We start from the raw sequence: 21,138 nt of genomic DNA, 5'->3' as shown, positions 1-21,138 counted from the left end.
CTGGTATAAACCCCAGCCTTCTGTATTTGGCCGTGCTTAATCTACGATCGCTGTGTTTATGCCTGCTCCATATTTTGTGTGGTGTTTAGTCTCAGCTATGTGTTGTATAAATGAAGGTCTGGCTCAGGGTTTTGTCTGCTGCTAACTCTAAAAGCAATCCTCCCAGCTAGGTGAGGACCTAGGTGAAGGGCACATTTGTCTGTCTTTATTTAGGGTGTTCAGGGAATGATCATTTGTTATGGGATCTTTGATTTTGATCTAGACTAAATCAAAACTTTGACTTGCCCACAAATCGCATATTACAACTTTGTACCCTATCACGTATTTATTTCTGAGTAGCAGTTTGCGGCCTCTGGCAAACAAAACAAAATAAAATAAATAGGATTGTTGGTAGGTCAAAGGTTTGATGTGGTCGAGGCCTAAGGCTCATTCGAATCCAGGACTTAACTGTCTTTGCTCTAAAATGAGGCCTGGTTTCATAGTCTGCACGCCTTTCCTTCAATCACAGTCGGGCTTCGAGTCAATTATTGTGGGGGCGCTAATGTGTTCGGCGCTAAGTGTGAGCTCAGGGCGTAAATAATTAACTGAGGTTATTTTAAGACAGAGGTGTATATATGTAGGCAGCTTACCTGAAAATAGTTCTTGATGGATTTGGACTGAAGAGTATAAAAAAATCTTGTGCGTCTGAATTACCATAGCCTCATCCGTCTCAGCATAGGTAGTCTTATTCATGATATTAAAATTGTACATTTGTGTTTAACTAAATTGAAAAGCTAAAGCAGACTAAATAAAACCATTAGAACACACCCCCCCACCCCCACCTCCCATGTACTGACAATCTGATGGCATACCCCTTAGGCAATAAAAACACCTTGGATATCAAATTAACAAAACTAGACACAGGATCTGCCAGCTTCCCTCGTTCTCCCACTGGCGCCCTCTCTTCGTTCTTTTCAGTCTCCCAGTACCAATATTTAATTATCTCATTACTCTTCAATGTCGGCCCTACCCGAGTGAGTAATCTCGTCACCGGGCTGGCAGAAGTCCGCTCACGGCAATGCGTTCATCTTTAATGCGGCGACTAACATTTCTGCAATTTAATTAACGACTCCATTCGGTCGATGGGCCCTGAGCCGTCTGTGCCGTCCTTCCGCCACTGGCATGTGCTAGGTGTGTGAATTGGAGGAACTTGATTAAACCCCAAGTGCCTTCCCTCACTGGAGGGGCTCACTGCAGACCTGTCGCCATTCCCAGTCATAGGCGGCCATTTTCCACACGGTTTGGTGATCAATACTTGTTAACTGAAGCTTTTAATAAACTGCTATAGGTGCTTGTTGGCTGCTTCCGTGGTGACCATCCTTACACTTTCAAGCCATCATTGAGGTGCCAGGTCTCGAGGAACTGTACAGTGCATTACTTTTATTGTTACGTTTATTGTCTTCTGCTTCTGCACAGCGGGCTCGCTTTCATTTATAGTGTTCGTGTCTGGTGCAGTCCGACAAAGACAAAGCCAGAAGAGACTCAAAATCGATACAGATCAAAAGTAAATTTGTATAGTCCTCCTTTTTGCTGCTGTCATTTTTGGTCAGCATTCGGCCATATCATCATCATCATCATCTTTTAACTATTGAAGAAGGAAGAACTTGCACACCGCAGATGTTGTGTTTTGTAGAGTAGTTTAACCAGAAATACAGAAAGCCTAACGTCTTAATGCAATACACACCAGAGCAAAGCAGTACCATCCAATTATGGCAGAATAAGGAGCCCATGGAAGTGTGATAATTGAAGCTGCTTGCGATCTTGTCTTCTGTGGTGTACAGGGTGAAATAGTGCTCTATTGATGAAAATAATACGTTTACAGGCTGCAAGACTGAGAGAGGTATTATTTGACCAGGTTAAGTGCACGGCCGACAAGCCAGAGCATTCCTCTTGAGCTCCTGTAAGGGAATTGAGAGAGATGACCCTTTGTAAAAACATTTCAAGTGAATAAAACCTGGCTGGGAGCGTTGACCTGCTACGCTTTTGAAATCCACCAGCGCTCACTGTCGGGAATCGGATTTATTTTTCTCATTCATCCTTCCTCCCCTCGGAGGGTGTCCCTTCAGCTCAGACCGGCTTATCTGGAGTGCTGATGAAATCACATCTCAAGGTGCAATAGCCTGAGAAGATGGTGTGTTGACAGCTTTCTGGCTATTCTGCTGTTCAAGTAACAAGGAAACAAATCCACAAGCGCGCTTTAGGATGATGACAAGGTCTTGGCCGGCACACTTGCAAAATTGGATTGCAGCACAAGTGGAGGCCATGGCCCCACTTTTCCCCCCTGATGTCTGATGTCTCCACTAGTTCTTGTGTATCCTGCTGATGTCCATGTTAACACACACCGATTAGCTTGGTGTATCCTCATGTATCCTAGCCATGCTTTTGCTTTACAGTCTTCTCGATGTTTATTTCTTGTGCCGAACAATCCATTCAAGTTGGGCTTTAGGAAATGGAGGCCTACTTTTAGTATGACAGCTCTCACACAGTACTCAAATCACAATGACACTGTATTTACAGCTTAGTGGAGACGCAATCTGCCTTTCCTCAGAACCTCCATTTACAATACCGCTAATAATAAAGCTATGAAGTACTAGTTCCCTCCCCCACCCGTTTCACTCAGGTGCTTATTATTGTGATTGCTCTCATCTTGGGACGATGCCGAAAACCCTGTGTTTTCACACACGAAAAAAGGATTAAAAAGATTGATGAGCCACTCGACTGCCACCCATGTGAACGTCTCTTGTGTGGCGGGGCTACGTGGTTTTGTCTTTGAGCCGGGGGAAACAAAAGCCGGAAAGATTGAGTGAGACTCGCAATCAAACTGTCACGCCTCGCTTTTCCCCAGTGCTTATAAATCTGTCACTGTGGTTATTAGCTTTTTACTGTAAGCCCACTTAGCAAGTGGCGCATTTCGCTTAACCTCCGCTCATGTACTCCCGCCGTCGGGTCAGATCTCTGTCTTTAAAGCCCACCTCACCCCAGAGCTAATCTCAAGCCCCTCGGGGCATCATGCATATACATATATAAATATATATATAAAGCATTGAGTGAAGGAGCCGGGTTAAGATGAATGGAATAAATCCTGGTAGAGCCAAATGTAGCAGTATTTACAGTTTTGTGGCAAATGTCAGGCCTGGGGCATGTCACAGACCGCGCGCTCCATGTTGGGTTCGTCCCTCTAAATTTGGGAGTAAATATTTACGAGATCCTTAATCCCCAAAACCAGTGTGTGTACAACAGCTTTTCCCTGTGCAGAACCAATGAGAGGTGAAATTTGCGTGAGCAGGGATTAGGCCGGCTTCTGCTCGTGTGTACATTTATACGGGAAATAATATCCTCCATTACTGCACAAAGGTAGCGGCAAAATAATTCTCAACAAACTACACCAATCAAAGAACTGGAGAGATTAGGTTTCAAGTGAGGAGCAGTCTTCGCAACAAGAGAGGCAATCGAATGAATAGTCAAATTAAATAAAATGTGATAACCATGTCTGTTTGTTTTTTTTTTTCCTTTAGTGAACCAAGTGTTGCTTTGAGAGTGAGTGAGTGCAGGGCAGAGTAAGTTTGTTTTCCTTCTGCTCGTAGGAGGACTGAGACCTGGATTTCTTTCAGTGACAAAAACAAATTCAAGATGTTTTCTTAAATGCATCAGTGACATTTTTATTTTATACATGCCTTCCTAGTTTGTCAGTTCCAGATGTATTCAGAAAACTGTCATGTGGAGATCGATTGAGCTGGTGTGGCGCAGGGCTCAATGCACAGAGCTGGGCTTTAGTCTACTCACCGAGTACCCTTTTTCCACATTTCCCATCATCCTTGATTTTTCTGAGCCAGAATAGCTCCCTTACAGGTTAGGATTGATTTTAACAGGATCCACATCACAGAGAGACTCTAAGATTGCACTGTGTAATAGCATCCACAGATAATTGTGATGAAAACGAAACTCCCATTGGATAGCAGTGAGAGTCCTGAGCCGCAGGCTGTTGTATAGCCCCAGATCCTGCAAGGGAATTGAGAGAAATATGTATAGAAATATATATTCACTATTTTTGTTTCTCATCTACTGCACAAGCCTGCAGTCTTGGCATTGCAACAGCTGTCTTCATTCCCACACAGGCGGTCTTTCTGCATGACTCTCGTTGGTTTTGCAGACCAGGACAGCTGACAGCCTCTCACCCCTGTTCCAGCGCAGGCCCACTGCCAGGTCTGGGTCACGCATGGCTTCCTGTCGGATCGTGCTCCGCTGTGGGACAGTGTGTGGGTGAAGGATCCCAGCGCAGCGTGCTGCCGGGACCCTTTCACAGCCTGTCTGGGTCTGCTGCCCCTGTGCCGTACTCTCGCTCTTGACACGCACCTCGCCTGGCCGCTTCCTCGGAGACGGAATTGGAGGCGACAGGATTTGACTTGCATGAGCCTGTTGACTTTTTCTTTATCAATACAAACCCGCTCATGACTTGCTAATGCGGCCCTGAGTGGCTCTCGCTCGGGCCAGACATGACCAGCCAGATCGGGCTTTTGTCGCGGCCCTTGAACCGATGTCAGATAGGGCAGCGTGTCTCAGCCCGGGCCCTCGGCGTGCGCTGTCCTGATTGTTTTTTTTTCCAGCCGAGCTTTCATTGAGATCTTAACAGAGCTAATAATTTGCTTCATATCACTTCATAAATGATTTAGCTTACAATAAGTTGGCGCGTTCAATAGCCTCGTATGATTTTTCCTTTTTACCCTGAAAACACAAACTTCTTAAAATAATTAAAAAGATCTGATGAGCCGAGCTATTGGGTCATTCTTAAAGAGAGTACACCGCTGAGGGTGATCACCAACTTGACAATGATTCCAAGAAATAAAACATTAATGCATATCTTAACATACAGTGTTAGCATGCATACATGAATGCATACAAAATGCAGACATTAATATGATAGTTTTAATAGAGAAATCTTTTCGCATAATGCATAATTTGATCACGAAATATTGTTTCTGTGAGCCCGGCGTCCCAAAATCATGTTCCATAGGTGCCTATAGGAGTGCGTGATCTATATTATTACATGTGCTAATAGCACACAATGTAGCAGGCTCTTTATCTTTAACATACAGATGTCTTTAGATAAGGCATTTAATAATAAAAAAAACACAAGAATATAATCGAGAATGACATTCAGTTTTTTCTCTCGTGTAACACAAGTATTACTTTTTTGGATGTAAACAATTTAGCAGTCCCTGTCAAAGTCCTCTGAATTACTCTGGTGTGGGACTGGGGACTCTTCACAACCATTTGAGAGGATCATAAGGCACTTCTGTATAGGCTGACGTCTGCTCAACCCTTACTAACCGCAGTCTCTGTGTGAAGCAGAAGAAGTGAAGCAACCTGCAACCTCCAAATTCAAACCGTATCACAGTCAGAGTAGATATTAAACCTTGGCCATCATGATCAGACAGTGGGTCTCCGCCTGCAGCCTCGGAGTTGTTAAAAGTACACAGGTTTCTGATGCACGTAAGCTCAGGTAATTAGGTCTGGCTGTTGAAAAGGCCAACCATTCCCCTTTTAAAGAGAGAGCATTCAGACTTGAGCTCCGGGCCGTTTTGTGTCTTTTAAAGAGCAGACGTGTACTCATGCGTGGCCAGGGCCTTGCCGATCTGTGTGTTCGTTAAAGCCTGGTATATCGCAGAGCTTCAGATCGTGGACTTTCATCAGAGCTGGCCGTCACTTCAGTCCTCGCTGACCACCTGCTCAACAGGGTCCCTGTGTGCACTGGAGGTCAGTCACCTCTTGCTTCCCATTTTCAGTTGTTCATTTCTTCCATGGCTGTCCACGAAATGCCGGTGTCTTGCTGAGACTGGGGAAGCCCTTTTACTGCCCTCCCTTTGTCCTGTAGTCACAGCTGGCCATCTGTCCCTGAGTCGGGCCAGCTCGGTATTGTGTGCGGCAGGGTGGGTGCTGTGCGGTTTCCTTCAACGCTGTGTTGACCTTTGGCACTGCTTCGACCTCTGCCCTTTCCTTTTGTGGTCAGAATGCTTCAGATGAAAGGCTTTGTTGCACTTTTAATCTCTTGGATACAGATCTAGACAGACAAATGTATACACATCTGTCCACATGCCAGCCCTGTACAGGAGTCGAGTCTTGTAAGATGCACAAGGCCATGGGTTATTGTGTACATACATACATACATGTATATATAGTTTAAAACTTGGCTGAATTACTTTGCAGCACTTGTAGTTAATGTAACGCTAAGGAACGAACTCCGCCTTTGCCTCTACATCCCCCCCTATGGCTGCAATTGTTCCAGCTCATCACCCTCTAGTGTTATTTTGGTGTTATAGGGGAAAGAGCTTCCCAAAAAAGAAAAAAATGCTTTTCATTTTAGGCTGATGGAAAATAACAAAGAAACCTTGATCTGCAGATACACGCAGGCCGGCGCGGCATAGCAGGCCGTGCTCACAGCATCACCCCAGGGACATTACAGACTCGGCAGATCTAATGAGCAAGACAGGTTACAAACAGAAGCAATAATAGCAGTGTAATGTCGAGCAGAGCCGAGAGGTATTTGCCGGTTAGGATGGATTGACGGTGCTGCCATGGTGTTGCATTACCCATCTCACAGAGCTAGTGGAGCTGGTTATTATTTGAGCATCCCCCTGCGCTGGGGTGTGCAGTGGATTGTGGGTAATGGCAGAGAAGTGTCAGAATAGCAAAAAGGTTGTTTTTCAGACCTGCCTAAAATGATTTTTTGTTATATATACAAAAGGTTGTTCTATAGTATCCTACTGTTTTTTGATGTTTTTTTTGGTTTACTACCATTCTAGGTATTTTTCAGCTGCAATTCTTTACAGAGGTCTTCCTAAATTAACTGAGAATTGTGGGAAACCTATTGATATTTTAAACCCCGCCGTTTCATTCACAAAAGTCCGTCTGCTTTATCCGAGTCTTTGCGAGAACGGTCAACTCCCCAGGCCCGGTGTACGACCCTTGTGTTCAGCGCCAAATTTCCACTCCGATCAAATAAGGAACGAAATAATCAAGTCGTTATCGAAGACCTTGAATGGAACGAAAAGAGCTGTGATGGTTCAATGGGCGGCACCGTTTATGACTCGTTTTGCCGCGATCATCTGCTGTAGTCCTTATGCCCCAGTCCACCCATCCTAGGAAGCAACAAGGCTGTAATTTTAGCTCATTAACGCTAACGATTAAACCCAACGATTTATGTCTACCTTCTCCTGGGCATCACAATTTATTGAGTGAAATCCTTTGCTAATCGCCTCGGCCTATTCAATTTCAATAAGGCCGATATACTTCGCTTCCTATTTGTTTTTCTTTTTTACCCATTTTACGTATTCTGCCCCATACACATGTTTTTTTTCTTCATCTGACAACTGTGAATTCCTTATTAATGTTGAATGGAAAAGCTATATTACAATATAATGTGTGACTATCGAAAATTAGTATCTTCAACCCAGTTTAATCTGGTGTGGTGTTTTTAAGCGGTGCTTTCAAGTCTTTTCCTTTGAAGAAATGATTGACAGAGTAGTCATGGATGTCTATGCACCTTCTTGTATTGCTCAAAACCTTCATCCACAAAATCAGTCCAGTTCTGTGCTTTTTATACAATTTAGTGGTGATTTTAGGAGTAATTTTGCTTTGGTGTTCACAGTGGCCATGTAAGCCTGATGTAAGATTTCCCTTCAGAAAATGTTTCTTACATCATCTACCGTGGACTGATGACCTTGGACCTGAACATCAGAACAGCTGTCAGGTTGATTCAACACCCCCATGTTTTTCAATAATGTATGTGTTAGAATGTTTTATTTTTTATTTTGTGCTGAACTTTTTTACACTAAATGCACATCTCATGCTAGCCAGAGCTGGTAGTGTCCTTAACTTGCATGTGGAAGAGCACGGTTAAAAAGGCTTTCTGGGTAATACTGTAGGAAAGAAAATGAAATGGCCTTCTTTGGTCTTTTTTTCTGTCCGAGATGTGTGTGTGTGTGTGTCTGTGTATATGTAGGATGAATTAACATATTTTGTGCAATGATTTTAGTGTGACCCACAGTACAATTATATGGCTGTTTGACCAGTATGTTCGGTCAGTCACAAAACATCTGACTGGAACAAAATCACCCTCACTGACCCTGGGCTGCTGTCATCACGGACTGTCTTTAAAGGCTGTCTCTCTGATATGACTAGAAAAGAGACCTGAAAGAATCCCCTAGCCGGAGTTCTCCTGTGGGTGCTGGACTAGATTACGACAGCCAGGGTTCATAAGACTTGGAGATAGAGGCAATTATAGCACAGTAGCTCCTGCTATATGTAAGAGTTTCCAGATTTCAGTGCCATTTCTTTGCTAGAGTCGGTCTTCAGCTGTGATTCTAGTGGGGAAGCATGTGTTTGTCTGACTCAAGGACAGGTCTGTGGGGGCCAGCTTGAGCTGCGATGTTTATAAGAAGTAAATAAATTCCAAACGTCAGTGTGCAGTGTGAAATCCAGATATGATCAGTACACTGGCGGGCGAGCTTCCTGCACAGTACAGCCGATGGAAAGCTCTAAGTGGATCCTCAGAAGCTACTTCAAAATACAACTTTCCGTTTCCCTAGATGAAGCCAGATTTGATTAATCTTACTCTAAATAAGTGCAATGACATATACTTGTATGTGAGACCCAAGTTGCAGCTTGGAGATCCTCTAATCCAGTCTAGGGCTCTCCAGCCATTTGTCAACGAGAACCCAGGAGCGTCTGCTGGAGAGACGCAAAGATGCTCGCGTTTGATCAGAGGAGCGAGCTGTAAAAATTATATTTGCTGATCAGTATTCTGCCTGCTGTCTGCCCAGGAATCCAAATGCACTGGGTCTATAGAAAGCTATTAGACAGCAAGATGTCTCCTCTCCCGTCACTCCTAGCTCACTAAATAACCCACCAAGCCAGCATTGCAGCATTAGCACTCAGCGACCAAAGATGTGACCATGCAAAACTATCACCTGCTCTTGTAGTCTGTAGGTGTAGTATCGATTGCATTCTAGGGATCATCTGCCAACAAAAAAAAAATCTCTCTCCTTCCTTCTCTCTCTTTTAGCTGTGTCCTGATGCATATGTGTCTATAGAAAAGAGGAACTCTTTTAATTTTACCCTCCGACCACTCACTGCCGTTCCTTTTATCTGTGTACATTGTGAAGACGCCACAGATATTCATGGTGTCCTAGGAATGAAGGGAGTGAGGGAGGGAAAGTGACCCACCCATCCCCCTGGTATTTAGCTGCCCTGCCCCAGCAGATGGCTCAGAGTTAACCTGTTCTTCGGCTAAGACATCTGTTGGACCCCACTGCATACCAGGGCTGTCTGTGGTTTAGAGGCACATTACAATGAGCAGCCCGCTCTCATGGGGTCAGTGTCGTGTGACGTGGCTTTGTGTGTCATGCAGACCCCCAGTAGTGAGACTGGGGCTCTCGGCACAGTGCAACTAACTGGACAATCCTGCTGTGTTTGGGGAGTGTTACCTCAGGTTTAATAAATCAGGGCTGTGTAGTTACAATAGAAAATTACGGAGTTCAGATGTTGAAGAAGTTTTGACGTCTTCAATTTAAAACCAGAGAGGAAGGTCTAAAACACGCTAAGACAGATATTTACAGTTTGGGGTGTTAGTTTCCCTGTTCTCAAAATAGTGGTCTTTTACTCTTTATGGGTTTTTAGGGGTCATTTAAGGACTTAAGATTTTAAGCAGATGTTTCACAGTATGGTATTTATTTACAGTTCATTTGAACACTTGTGTGCGTGCGTTTGTGTTCGCATGCATATGTTACGTAATCATTCTTTGAGACGCAGTTAAAAAAATACAGTACTCACTGTAAATCCATGATTCTGTCCCTACTTCCTGCAGAATAACAATAATGAAATATCGTTCTATACCACATGGAGAACAAAGTAATACAAAAAAAGAAGCACTTCAACACAAACTGTTAAGCTCTGAAAAAAGAAAGTAAATCCTTAATCTATTCTTCAGTGTAATATATTTATATCATTCAAACCTCTGTCTTATTAAAATGAGAACTCGTCAGATACATCTTTTGCACCTTTTAACGAATATCAGTCTTCTGCTGATGTTTGTGCCTGAACTATATCGCCCTTGTTTTATCATAGCTCTGTAAGTCCAGGCTGTTTAATGTGGCTGTGATCTGCTGTCGTGGGATTTGTTCGGTCTATGTACTCTGAGCATTGCCCTGGGATGGTCAGCTGTTTTTGAGTCCCTGAAGTGGCTCGTTAGGAAAGTAAAGGCTGGGTCTTTGACGCATTGTCTCAGTGCCAGGTACTAACTGGAAGCAGGAGACCGCCTCGCTGAGCACGTGTCCTGTGTTGGTGTTGCTTCTTTAAACTGTTATCGGGCTCATCTTCGGAGTCGTCTCAGATCAGTCATATGAATGTCAGCCCCCGAGGCGCCGACCACACATGACACGCTCCCTGTTCGAGGGTGACAAGGCTGACCTAGAGAAATGACCCCGGACACAATTTCTAACGCTATGATGACAACTAACAAGGACCAGATCATCACGAGGTGTGAGTTTCCTCTTCTGCCCTGCCAGGGTTGGGAATGAAATCCTGTATGTTTATTCACAGAAGCCTGCCACATTATAAGGCATTGCTGCTTTTAATTTTGGCTGGATTCTGGATTCTAAAGAGGACATCATTATATAATATACAGAAAACCATACACCTTATGTAATAAACAGAAGCCGTATTGCAGGATCGAGCTGTAGGGAGGGGTGCCGGTGATCTGCACTGGGCGTCTGGTTCCAGCACACAGTTTCTGATCCAGTCAGTGATACAGAAACCCTGAGAAGCAGTCCAGCACATCTGCAGTGCCCATGGTTTGTAAAAAATCTAATAAAGAAGGGGAATGATTATTGAATTTCTCCCAGCAGAATCAGAGGCCTCCAACAGCAAAACCTCAGAGAGCTAAGTCCTTTCACAGCGTAAGACCACCTTTTCAGAAATATGCTTTGGTTCCTGTGGGCTTTTTTATTTTATTTTTTGGTTCATTTTTGTTCTGCTTTTGTGGTACAAGGGGGCAGGGCTGGGCGGGAGTGGGAGTGGGGTTGTTGGGGGAGAGGTGGAAGTGGGAGGGTGGGGGAGGTTGGGACTTCGGGGTGAGGGACTGTAGCGGCTGCTGACTTGTTTCTTCCTGTTAGTGGCTAGACTCCTGCCAAGGACCGGACTCGGTCTGCGTTCGAGCTGCAAGCCCCTTTCCCAGAGCTGGATTCCACGTCTCTCCCCTCTGCTGTATCCAAACTTGTCCCAAAAGTACACGTAAATATTTAGTGTCTTGGTGTGTGATCTATCAAAACCATTCAGTATTTCACCAAGGAAATGATTAGGAATTGCCTCCCTCTGAACTGAGCACTCTGACACAAAGATGCCCTCTCCAAACTCCATATACTCCCAGTGGATCTGTATATTTGATGATCCGTGTCCGTTTTTGTAAGCATCCCTTTGAATGTTACAATTTTTAGTTTTTATCCTATTTCTGGAAGACTATTTCTGATCCAGCGCCTTGCTAAATACCATGCTGACCTTAAGGACTAAATGAAAGCAGACATTATGTTATGCTGATGCTATACATCTCGTAGTTTGAGAGAAGCGCTGTAATTGGAGCACCGTCCCTTAACGAACAGAAACCCGACGTGGATTACAACACCCTCAGTGTTGAAATAATGTGAATGTGTTTTTTTTTTTTAGAGCAATTAAGAGAAAATCCCGTGGAGTTGCTCACAATTTGCCAATTGAATAAGTCTCATTGAAGCTGCATTCACCTTTGACCAGTCTGTGGATTTTGAATTTATTTAGATTCAGTTCTGCTCACTATCCCTCACCCCACAACCATCCCCTCTAGTTTCCAAGGCCTTGCCCTCTGCAGCAGCTCAGAAAGAGTGGAATCCAGCTGGGGGGCTACCTGCAGGTTTTAGATGTCTCCTGTAATGGAACACACACCCACCCTGAAGCCAATCCAGTACCAGATTACTCCTGCAATCTTTGCAAGGAACTCCAGCCTCCAGACAACTTTCAAACTTTTTTTTCTTATGGTGCAGGTTTTAGTCCACCGTGGCTAACGGCAGCTTCAGTGAAAATGTAGAGATATATGTATTTGCGTGCAATCACTGCCCTTTGTTATGGATTTGCACCTTTAGGTTTTAACAATCAGCTTCAGAAAATGAGTCCCGAATTTTGCTGAGTAGCACCACCACCAATGACGATGGCAAAAAGAAAAAAAAAGAAAAAGCTTTCAGGTTTTTTGTCCAAGCTTGATCTTTTTTTTTTCTCCCTCTCAATTCCCAACATTTTCTTAAAAGAACATGTTGAAGAGTAAAGGTTCACAGTTAGGTATGGAAGAGAGGAATTCAATTGATCTTTTGTTATTTCAGTGCCAGAATTTAATCTGGGGTTTATCCTAAGAGTGGAACAAATTCTGCATTGGAGCAAAAAAAAAAAAAAACTTTGAAAGGCATTGTGTCACTTTGTGTTATTCCTTTCGGAGCGCTGGATTGCTGAGAGTCATTGCAGGAGATCTGGTCTTTGCCGTGGTTTCATTCCTGGGCCCGTGGCTTCCATTCCACTGGACGGGAACTGTCGTCTTGCTGCTTCTGCGCTGCTCTGTGTCTGTGTGTGGACGGTGCATGCTGGGAGAGGGGCTCTGTAGTGTTGTTGTGGGTTCGCTGAGACTCTGCATTCACGGTGCAGTGCTTGGGAGGGTGTTTGCATGGGCTTTCTGTCCGTTTTGTTGTGTTGTAACCTTTGTGCAAAAATAAAATCAACTGTGGGGGGAGGGGGGTGACATAAAAAACACTGAGGTCCAAGAATTTAAACAGACTAACTTTTTTTGTATATATATATTGTATTGTCTGTTATTGTGTTTATAGATTGGGTTGTGTTTCGTTATGGTTTGGATGCAGTGCAGTAACATATGCATGGAAGATAACCCTAAGAAACAGTCAGCTTATAAAGTAGAGACTCGACTGAGAAGTGAGCCAGTACTAACCCAGCCAGCAAGGTGCCCGGACCAAACTGCACAGCAGCATCAGTCAAATGGCAGGCTTTCCTGCAGTCCAATGTACAAATGTGCATCTTAAATGATTTGATCATATGGGGAATTTGTTGCAGATATTGCCTGAGGGCTTGTAAATGACCCCTGGTTTCTTTTTTATCTAAATGGGTTCAGGCTGCATCAACAGGGTCATTAGGGTTTGACAGATATAACAGCCTCATTACAGCAGGGCTCTTCTGGTCTCTAGGAGGCAGGTCAGGACCCAGTTTCCTCTCTCAGCTGTTAGGCGCTGCTGCAGCGGCTTTGCCAGTCTCCCCGTAGTCCACCAAGGAGAAATTCGGCACAGTTGGGAATGTGCCAGGCAATGGGTAATCCCTAGTGAGACTGGAAGAAAGGAAGGGGGTTCAGATTAGAAAGCTTGTCCCCCCCGATGGGCGCATTGATTTGGGACGTAGCCCGGGGAGGTGCAGGTGTCGAGTCTGTTGGTGAGGGTATTTCTGGACAGGCCACAGCTGGTGGCGCTGTCTGACTGGGAGTGGTGAGGTAATTCTTGGACCCTTGGTGAACACAGCTTGTCTGGACTCTGCACACACAGCTGCCCTAATGTGCTCTTTCTCTCTCTCTCTCTCTCTGTCTGTCTTTCTGTTTTTGTTTCCCCTCCTCTGTCTGTCCCTCAGATTGAGAAGATTATGACCCTCATTGGGGCTGGGATTGACTTCTCCAGGGACCAGCAGCCCTCAGCCACAGGTAAGACGCCCCTCACTTCCCATTCCCACTCCTTCCCAAACCAGTTTTCTCCCACGGCAGGGCTTTTTTCCACTGAACAAAATGGGACAAACAAATGTCTATTAACACCATCCCCAGTACCCCACCCCCATCCCCATTACTCTCAATGTATTTGTTAAAACCAGAAACCTAAGCCGATCTAGGCGAGTGAGAGATGTGGAGCAATTATTTTGAAATGTTTCTTTCTCTACCTCCGTTTGCCTCATATGCATAATACAAAAACATCTGGTTTAACTGGGGACTACTTATTTAAAATTAATTTAGTTTTAAACTGATGGCCTCCCCTTTCAATTTTTTTACATTTCCCTCTTCAGTATAATTTATACTATAATGTATGTGCTGTTTAACTGAACCGGGGGTAGTTTAATTGAATTCATCCAATAAGATGGCGAGATGAGAGACAGCAACAGAACGCAGACTTTCGGGACGACAAGGAACGTATGGTGTCCGTGACCTTGGACAATCACAATGACACACATGCACCCCCTCCCCGGCTCCAGGCCCACATTAACCTCCCCCCCAACCCCCATTCTTTTGGATATCCATTATGAGGGCCTCTCCTTTGAGAAGCAACACTATTGTAGTCTAGGTCACAGACTAGCCACCCACTAATTGTATATATCCATCATATTGATCTCTCCAGCATTGGCTTCACCCACAGGAGCCCTGCTGTCTTTGTCGCTCCTCTTGGGGAATAAAACATAAATTAAAAAATAGATGGCCTGTAATTTGGATTGATTGATTAATTTTTAGAAATGACCCAATACATCAATAAATGAAGAAGAAAGGCAATAGGAGGTTAAGCCGTGTCTTGATTATGATGCAGTATCACCACTGGCCAGCCGACTGAACTCCAACACTGTGCAGCATTGATTATTTGAAGCAGGTTAGGCAGCTGTTAAAGATGGAGGTTTTCATGGCAAGGAAGTCCTGGTTAAACTGCAGCTGCTCTCACAATCCCCCCATCATTTCCCTAATACCAAAGAGGATATGTTTTTTCCTTTCTAGTTTTCTTGCGAACATCTGTCAGCACTATTGCTAATGGTCTGATCGTAGCACTTTTTTATTTTCGTGCTTTGAAATGCTGAATCACTGAATTGCTTTTTTTTTTCCCAAAAAAACTGCCATTAAAAGCATGATATCTAAAGCATAAAGAAAAAAACAGTCCTGTGGAAGCGTGTAAAGCGATTTTTCTCATTGCTCAGTCAGATCCAGCTGTCCTCTCCGGAGACCAGTCTGTAGCAATAGATCCAGAGTGGTCTGTTTTACTGTGGTCTGTTTTACTGGAACAGAAGTGGAACAGTCACATCGCATGACTTAAGTGTAAAGAAGAAACAACATGAGAAAACAATCAAGCTTATTCCCTTTCCATTGTCCAAATCAGTTCAATCTGCGTGAATGTTTTTTTATTTCCTGTGAAAGAGTTGCTTGTCACCTGCATTACTCAGAGGTTGTTCAGTTGCAGCGCATTTCTCTCTCTCGTTACTTCGTAGCAGTTTACAGAAAGTGCAAAGAGTACCTTACACAACTTAAATCCTAACTGAAGTATATTGAACTAAAATCTATTACAAAATACAGTGCAAAACTTTATCACATGATACTTCAGTGCTGGACCAAAGGAAATCCACCAACTACACCCCGGACTGTATTTATTCAGTCTCCTAGTGTATTGTGACTTGGCTCTTTGGGTTCATTCAATAGGGGCTGAGAACCTCCCTCCTTCCTCTCTCTTGCATTCAACCTAAAAAAAATAAAAAATAAAAAAGCATCTAAGCCCTAGCTAGACAATCACAGAACAAAAATCACTGGCTGAATGAAACAAAAGTGATGTAAATGGCTCTTTTATGTAGAGCAGCTGGGGATGCAGTCTGATTGGATGAAACACAGGACTGGGATGCAGGAGAGGTTGAGTTGTAATCAATGCATTTGATGAGTGGGGGGAGGGCAGTGGTTCAATCAGTGACCTTGAGCGCATTCCTTACCCAGCTGTGAAATTACACGGATGCTGAGGTCCCTGTAGGCAGTATCAGGGGGAGCTGCGTCTGCTCAAGAGCAATTCGCATGGGCCATCTGTACTTCGTTCAAAGTATTAATCCAGTAGAAAATACACCAGACCTGGGTAATGGTGGACTGGCACAAAGGACACTTCAAGGACTTCTGGGATTGCTCAGTGCTGAGGAAAACTGATCTGCCTCCTGGCACAGTTGCAGTAGTCTTCCGGCTTTTAGCAACTTTACCATTGTTGCCAGGAATCGTAAAAAAACAAATATTCCTTGAAACGCCAAGATCTTCCTTGACAAAGATATTGTGATGCACTTTCCCTTACTGGAATACAGTGAGTTTCCAGACAGGAACAGGAGGTGGTACACACTCATCTGGCAATTCTTCAACCCCAGTGCCTTGTTGGCAGAAGCTGTGTGACATGTCTAGTTTCCTGAGGAAGTGAGAAGTGATGAGAGTATAAGGGTTTTGGTGACTGTTGATATGCTGGGTAGCAGCTCCATGACTGGACTGCCCTGGCAATTTACAATAGTGATGTTTGATTAATTTCCTACTGCCCCCGTGACTTTGTCAGGGCATCGCTAGGCCTTCTTCTGTTAAAGCCAGTTCTACAACTGGATATAAAGATGGTATTTCCCACCTGAGATTAAATTGGCGATGACCTTCACAGGCCCTGGTGACACAGTGTGAAGGCCCTACTATCAAAATGAACCGTGCTGCCCATAAATATAACCACATACATAATATAAAGGTCTGCACATACAATGTTTGCATGTTTATTTTTGTTTTACATTTCAAAACTTGTAATCAATATTTTTAAAAAGCGTCAGTCGTAATACCTCCAAGTTTGTCCTTGGTTATAGACACCCCCCTTTTCCCACAATGGACTTTCCTGCTTCTAGCATGAAAATTGCAGCTCCTGCACCCTGCCAGCATATCCTGTGCTAGCATTATATTTTCTTTGTAATTAATCTAGATGATCACCAGATTAACTCGCAGGCTGTCAGTGGAGCGCTGTCTGAGGCCTGCCCCAGCCGTAGTTCAGAGGTGATGCGGACAGGCCGGGGAGCGCTGCCTGTTTTGGTGTATTACGTTCTGCCTCCCTTTAATGGATCCCATTTCTCAAAACTAGCCCGGAGCCAGACATTTATATAATTTCATCCCTGTTTGTCAGCTTCAGTGCATGGCACTCGGAGACACTGCAGTGTTGCAGCACACGGGTACCACTTACATCCGCCCTGACAGTCACACGCTGCCTCCTGCTCCAGCACCAGCACCAGCCAGCTAGAGACACGGGAACGATGTCCGAGCGTCGTTACCAGCATCACAAAGAGCACAGAGAGGGCATTCGCCCCCCTCGAGTCATTCATTTCTTTCTCTACGAGCTCATTCCTACACTTGATTCTCCTCATTACATTTTTATTTTAATTTTAATAAAGTGTAATTCCTCTACTAAACTTTGCTGTACAATGTTACCAACAGTGCAGACATGAGTCATTGAAGTGCAGGATAATCACTGGATTATAGCGCATCTCCTCAGCGCTGGACTCTCCACACTAGTTTTACAACATTGCTGGTGAAAGCAGCTGAGTAGCAGCACAGAACGAGCGCTCCCTCTGGGTTTTTGTGGGGGAGTCCAGTACAAGATTAATGAACAAGTTTGACAGTTCATGAGCAACGTGCTGCTGCTGCATTTTGGACAAATACAAAACTGATCCCAGCTTTCATTGGCATTCAGTTGACTGTGAAGCACACAACTGCTGGAATTACATACAGAATCTGCAACTATGCATCACACTTTCGCCCCAGTTGGGGACAGGCAGCTCATATTGAACCTAAAGGGTCCCACTCATTCTCTCATACATCTGTTCTGGCCAGGCTGATGACTTCCTCTCACAGCGCAATCTGGAACAGAAGGAAGAGCTTATGAATCAGCAAGAAGAGACAGCAGTGAATAGTGTACAGTCCTGCAGGCGCCCAGGACGCCTCTTGAGAGGTTATTTATTATTTATTTTGCTGATGTGTTTTTTTTTGTCCAAGGCGATTTCATGTTTTATTTAGTTCTTGGCAGGTGCCCTTATCCAGGGTGGCTTAATAGTGTACACAAGCATTACAGAAGTGCAGTAATACAGTTCAATAAAAAATTCAGATTATGCATTAAAACAAATCACATTTAAAAAAATGCAAAAGTGCAGTTAATATAAAATGCAAAGAATACACTCACCTAAAGGATTATTAGGAACACCATACTAATACTGTGTTTGACCCCCTTTCGCCTTCAGAACTGCCTTAATTCTACGTGGCATTGATTCAACAAGGTGCTGAAAGCATTCTTTAGAAATGTTGGCCCATATTGATAGGATAGCATCTTGCACTTGATGGAGATTTGTGGGATGCACATCCAGGGCACGAAGCTCCCGTTCCACCACATCCCAAAGATGCTCTATTGGGTTGAGATCTGGTGACTGTGGGGGCCAGTTTAGTACAGTGAACTCATTGTCATGTTCAAGAAACCAATTTGAAATGATTGGACCTTTGTGACATGGTGCATTATCCTGCTGGAAGTAGCCATCAGAGGATGGGTACATGGTGGTCATAAAGGGATGGACATGGTCAGAAACAATGCTCAGGTAGGCCGTGGCATTTAAACGATGCCCAATTGGCACTAAGGGGCCTAAAGTGTGCCAAGAAAACATCCCCCACACCATTACACCACCACCACCAGCCTGCACAGTGGTAACAAGGCATGATGGATCCATGTTCTCATTCTGTTTACGCCAAATTCTGACTCTACCATCTGAATGTCTCAACAGAAATCGAGACTCATCAGACCAGGCAACATTTTTCCAGTCTTCAACTGTCCAATTTTGGTGAGCTTGTGCAAATTGTAGCCTCTTTTTCCTATTTGTAGTGGAGATGAGTGGTACCCGTGGGGTCTTCTGCTGTTGTAGCCCATCCGCCTCAAGGTTGTACGTGTTGTGGCTTCACAAATGCTTTGCTGCATACCTCGGTTGTAACGAGTGGTTATTTCAGTCAAAGTTGCTCTTCTATCAGCTTGAATCAGTCGGCCCATTCTCCTCTGACCTCTAGCATCAACAAGGCATTTTGGCCCACAGGACTGCCGCATACTGGATGTTTTTCCCTTTTCACACCATTCTTTGTAAACCCTAGAAATGGTTGTGCGTGAAAATCCCAGTAACTGAGCAGATTGTGAAATACTCAGACCGGCCCGTCTGGCACCAACAACCATGCCACGCTCAAAATTGCTTAAATCACCTTTCTTTCCCATTCAGACATTCAGTTTGGAGTTCAGGAGATTGTCTTGACCAGGACCACACCCCTAAATGCATTGAAGCAACTGCCATGTGATTGGTTGGTTAGATAATTGCATTAATGAGAAATTGAACAGGTGTTCCTAATAATCCTTTAGGTGAGTGTACATCCTAGTTCAGAGAAGTAACAAGTGCGGCCATGATGCAGTGAAGTTCTAGTTAAAGGCAGGGGACATAGGAGCGATCATGGTAAACAACAGATCCAGCACTGTAGGAGTAAGCAGGAGCATAAGGAAGCATAGTTAAAGTGCAATATTGAAGAAAGACATGCTAGGATTCCCTGTTTTACTTGACTTGTTGCGAGAAACCACAATGCATTTGGAAAAACTAGACCTAGAATACAAAGACGTCACAATCTGGGGGGGTGGGATGCAAGGAGGGCTTTTCTCTGAGTAAAGTCAGTGCGGATTTGAGCTCAACACAACCAAGTTTCCAAAAGAAGAATAAAAGATCCACAGATTTTAATTAGTCGCTTCTGGGTGTACAGATTGTGATGCTAATCTTTTTTTTTTTTTTTTTTTTTTTTTTATTCCAGAATAAAATTAGCAACTTTTCAAATATAGCCCTGGAGGAAATCACTGAGCATGAGCTTCACTGTGGTTCTGCACTCTTTTTAGGAAGTTGTCCTTCTGTTCTTTCTCCACCTGCTTTTAGATAGACAATTTGGGCTGTATCGGGACCGTTGCGGCTGCACTCCTTGACCCACTTAAGAGCTGACAAAGTGACCCAACTTTTGCAGTTCTCCCCCCCGCCCCCCAGGCTCAGTAATTAGGATCCGATTTCCTCAGTGATATGGGTTCCCCAGATGCACAGCTATAATTGGAGGGCTCTGTGTATTTTTAAAGCGGTGCATTTGGGAGGAGCTGTGGGGTGATCACAAAGCAATGTGACAAGACGTTTATTTTAAAGAACTGCAGAGTGCAGATGCTTAGTCATAAAAACCTCAGCTGCAATCAAAGCCCCGATCATCTTCGTGACCCCATGTCAAAAGATGAGCCTTCCGTGGATATCTACAGGTCGGAGTCTCCTTTTGAAGACAATCTCATTTGAAGCAGGTGAAGGAAATGGGAGGACACTTGACCCGAGCATGAAGGTCGCACATCTCTGCTACGGAGCTTACGGGAGGAAGCTTGACTCCTTGCGTATTACACTATTTGTTGTATTTAATTGTTGAAGCATGGACACTTTCTGATTTTATTTGTATTGTGTATCATTCTGTTCCCAGAGCCATGCAATATTTATGCCCACAGGAACATGCTTCCCCACTTAGTGAGCATACATTATACATACAAAAGGGCTTCTCTGGGCGACACACTCGCATACACGCGCACCTACACACAGGTAGATGAACACTAGTCTCCCCACCCCCACACCTACTTGGCCCAATTCCAGTTCCACCTAAATTGTTTTATTAATCCAGTTATAACCCCTCCCTCCCAATACCCACTTACCACCCTCTAGGGGGGAGAGTAATTAGAAAGAAATCGGGCAAATAGATTGGCATTAACCCAACCGCAGGCTTAGAGACTTGCTACTGATGCTAGAGAAGCGGGGGTTGAGATAGTGGTTAACATCTGGTCATGGCTGTGCGCGTCCATTTGGGGTCCCTGGAGAACTCGCCCATAGTGCAGAGTGGTTCCAGTTTTTCAGAAAAAAATCGAAATCTACCTATTAAGGTTATGTTGTTTACCTTTAGCCCAACAACTATACATGCCCTTGCTATAGATGGTATTTGGAGAAGATTGGTGGACAAGCGAGTTATTCCCAAATGCAGCTGCTAGCAATATAAAATAATTCCTAACACAAGACTGGCTGTAAAGGCATTATAACAAGACACCAGACGCATAGCTTTTAGTGTGGTTATATTTTGACACTGACATCAGGGCATGGGATTCCTCACTAGATTGGTTGTATCTGGAGTACAGATGTGATTAAATATTTAAAGGCTTCTTGGTGTATCTT

The 21,138-nt window shown here is 44.1% G+C and overlaps 1 protein-coding gene across 12 annotated transcripts in view; it reads left to right on the top strand.

Moving 5' to 3' along the window:
- Window positions 1-21,138, top strand: part of LOC136749334 (ankyrin repeat and SAM domain-containing protein 1A) — a 118,019-nt gene that overhangs the window by 58,032 nt on the left and 38,849 nt on the right. For 10 of the 12 annotated variants that reach the window (XR_010816742.1, XM_066703533.1, XM_066703532.1 and 7 more), the window contains 2 exons: window positions 10,938-10,991; window positions 13,735-13,804. Coding sequence is in view for 11 of the 12 variants with exons in the window: in XM_066703533.1 (XP_066559630.1) it covers window positions 10,938-10,991; window positions 13,735-13,804 (124 nt within the window). In the remaining variant the exon portion in view is untranslated. The remainder of the gene's footprint in view (window positions 1-10,937; window positions 10,992-13,734; window positions 13,805-21,138) is intronic. The other 2 variants (XM_066703525.1, XM_066703527.1) reach the window with 2 other exon arrangements.

The sequence above is a fragment of the Amia ocellicauda genome, chromosome 5, assembly GCF_036373705.1.
Source record: "Amia ocellicauda isolate fAmiCal2 chromosome 5, fAmiCal2.hap1, whole genome shotgun sequence".
Lineage (NCBI taxonomy): Eukaryota > Metazoa > Chordata > Actinopteri > Amiiformes > Amiidae > Amia > Amia ocellicauda.
The sequence above is the reverse complement of the archived record's forward strand: the minus strand, read 5'-3'. Positions and strand labels throughout refer to the sequence as shown.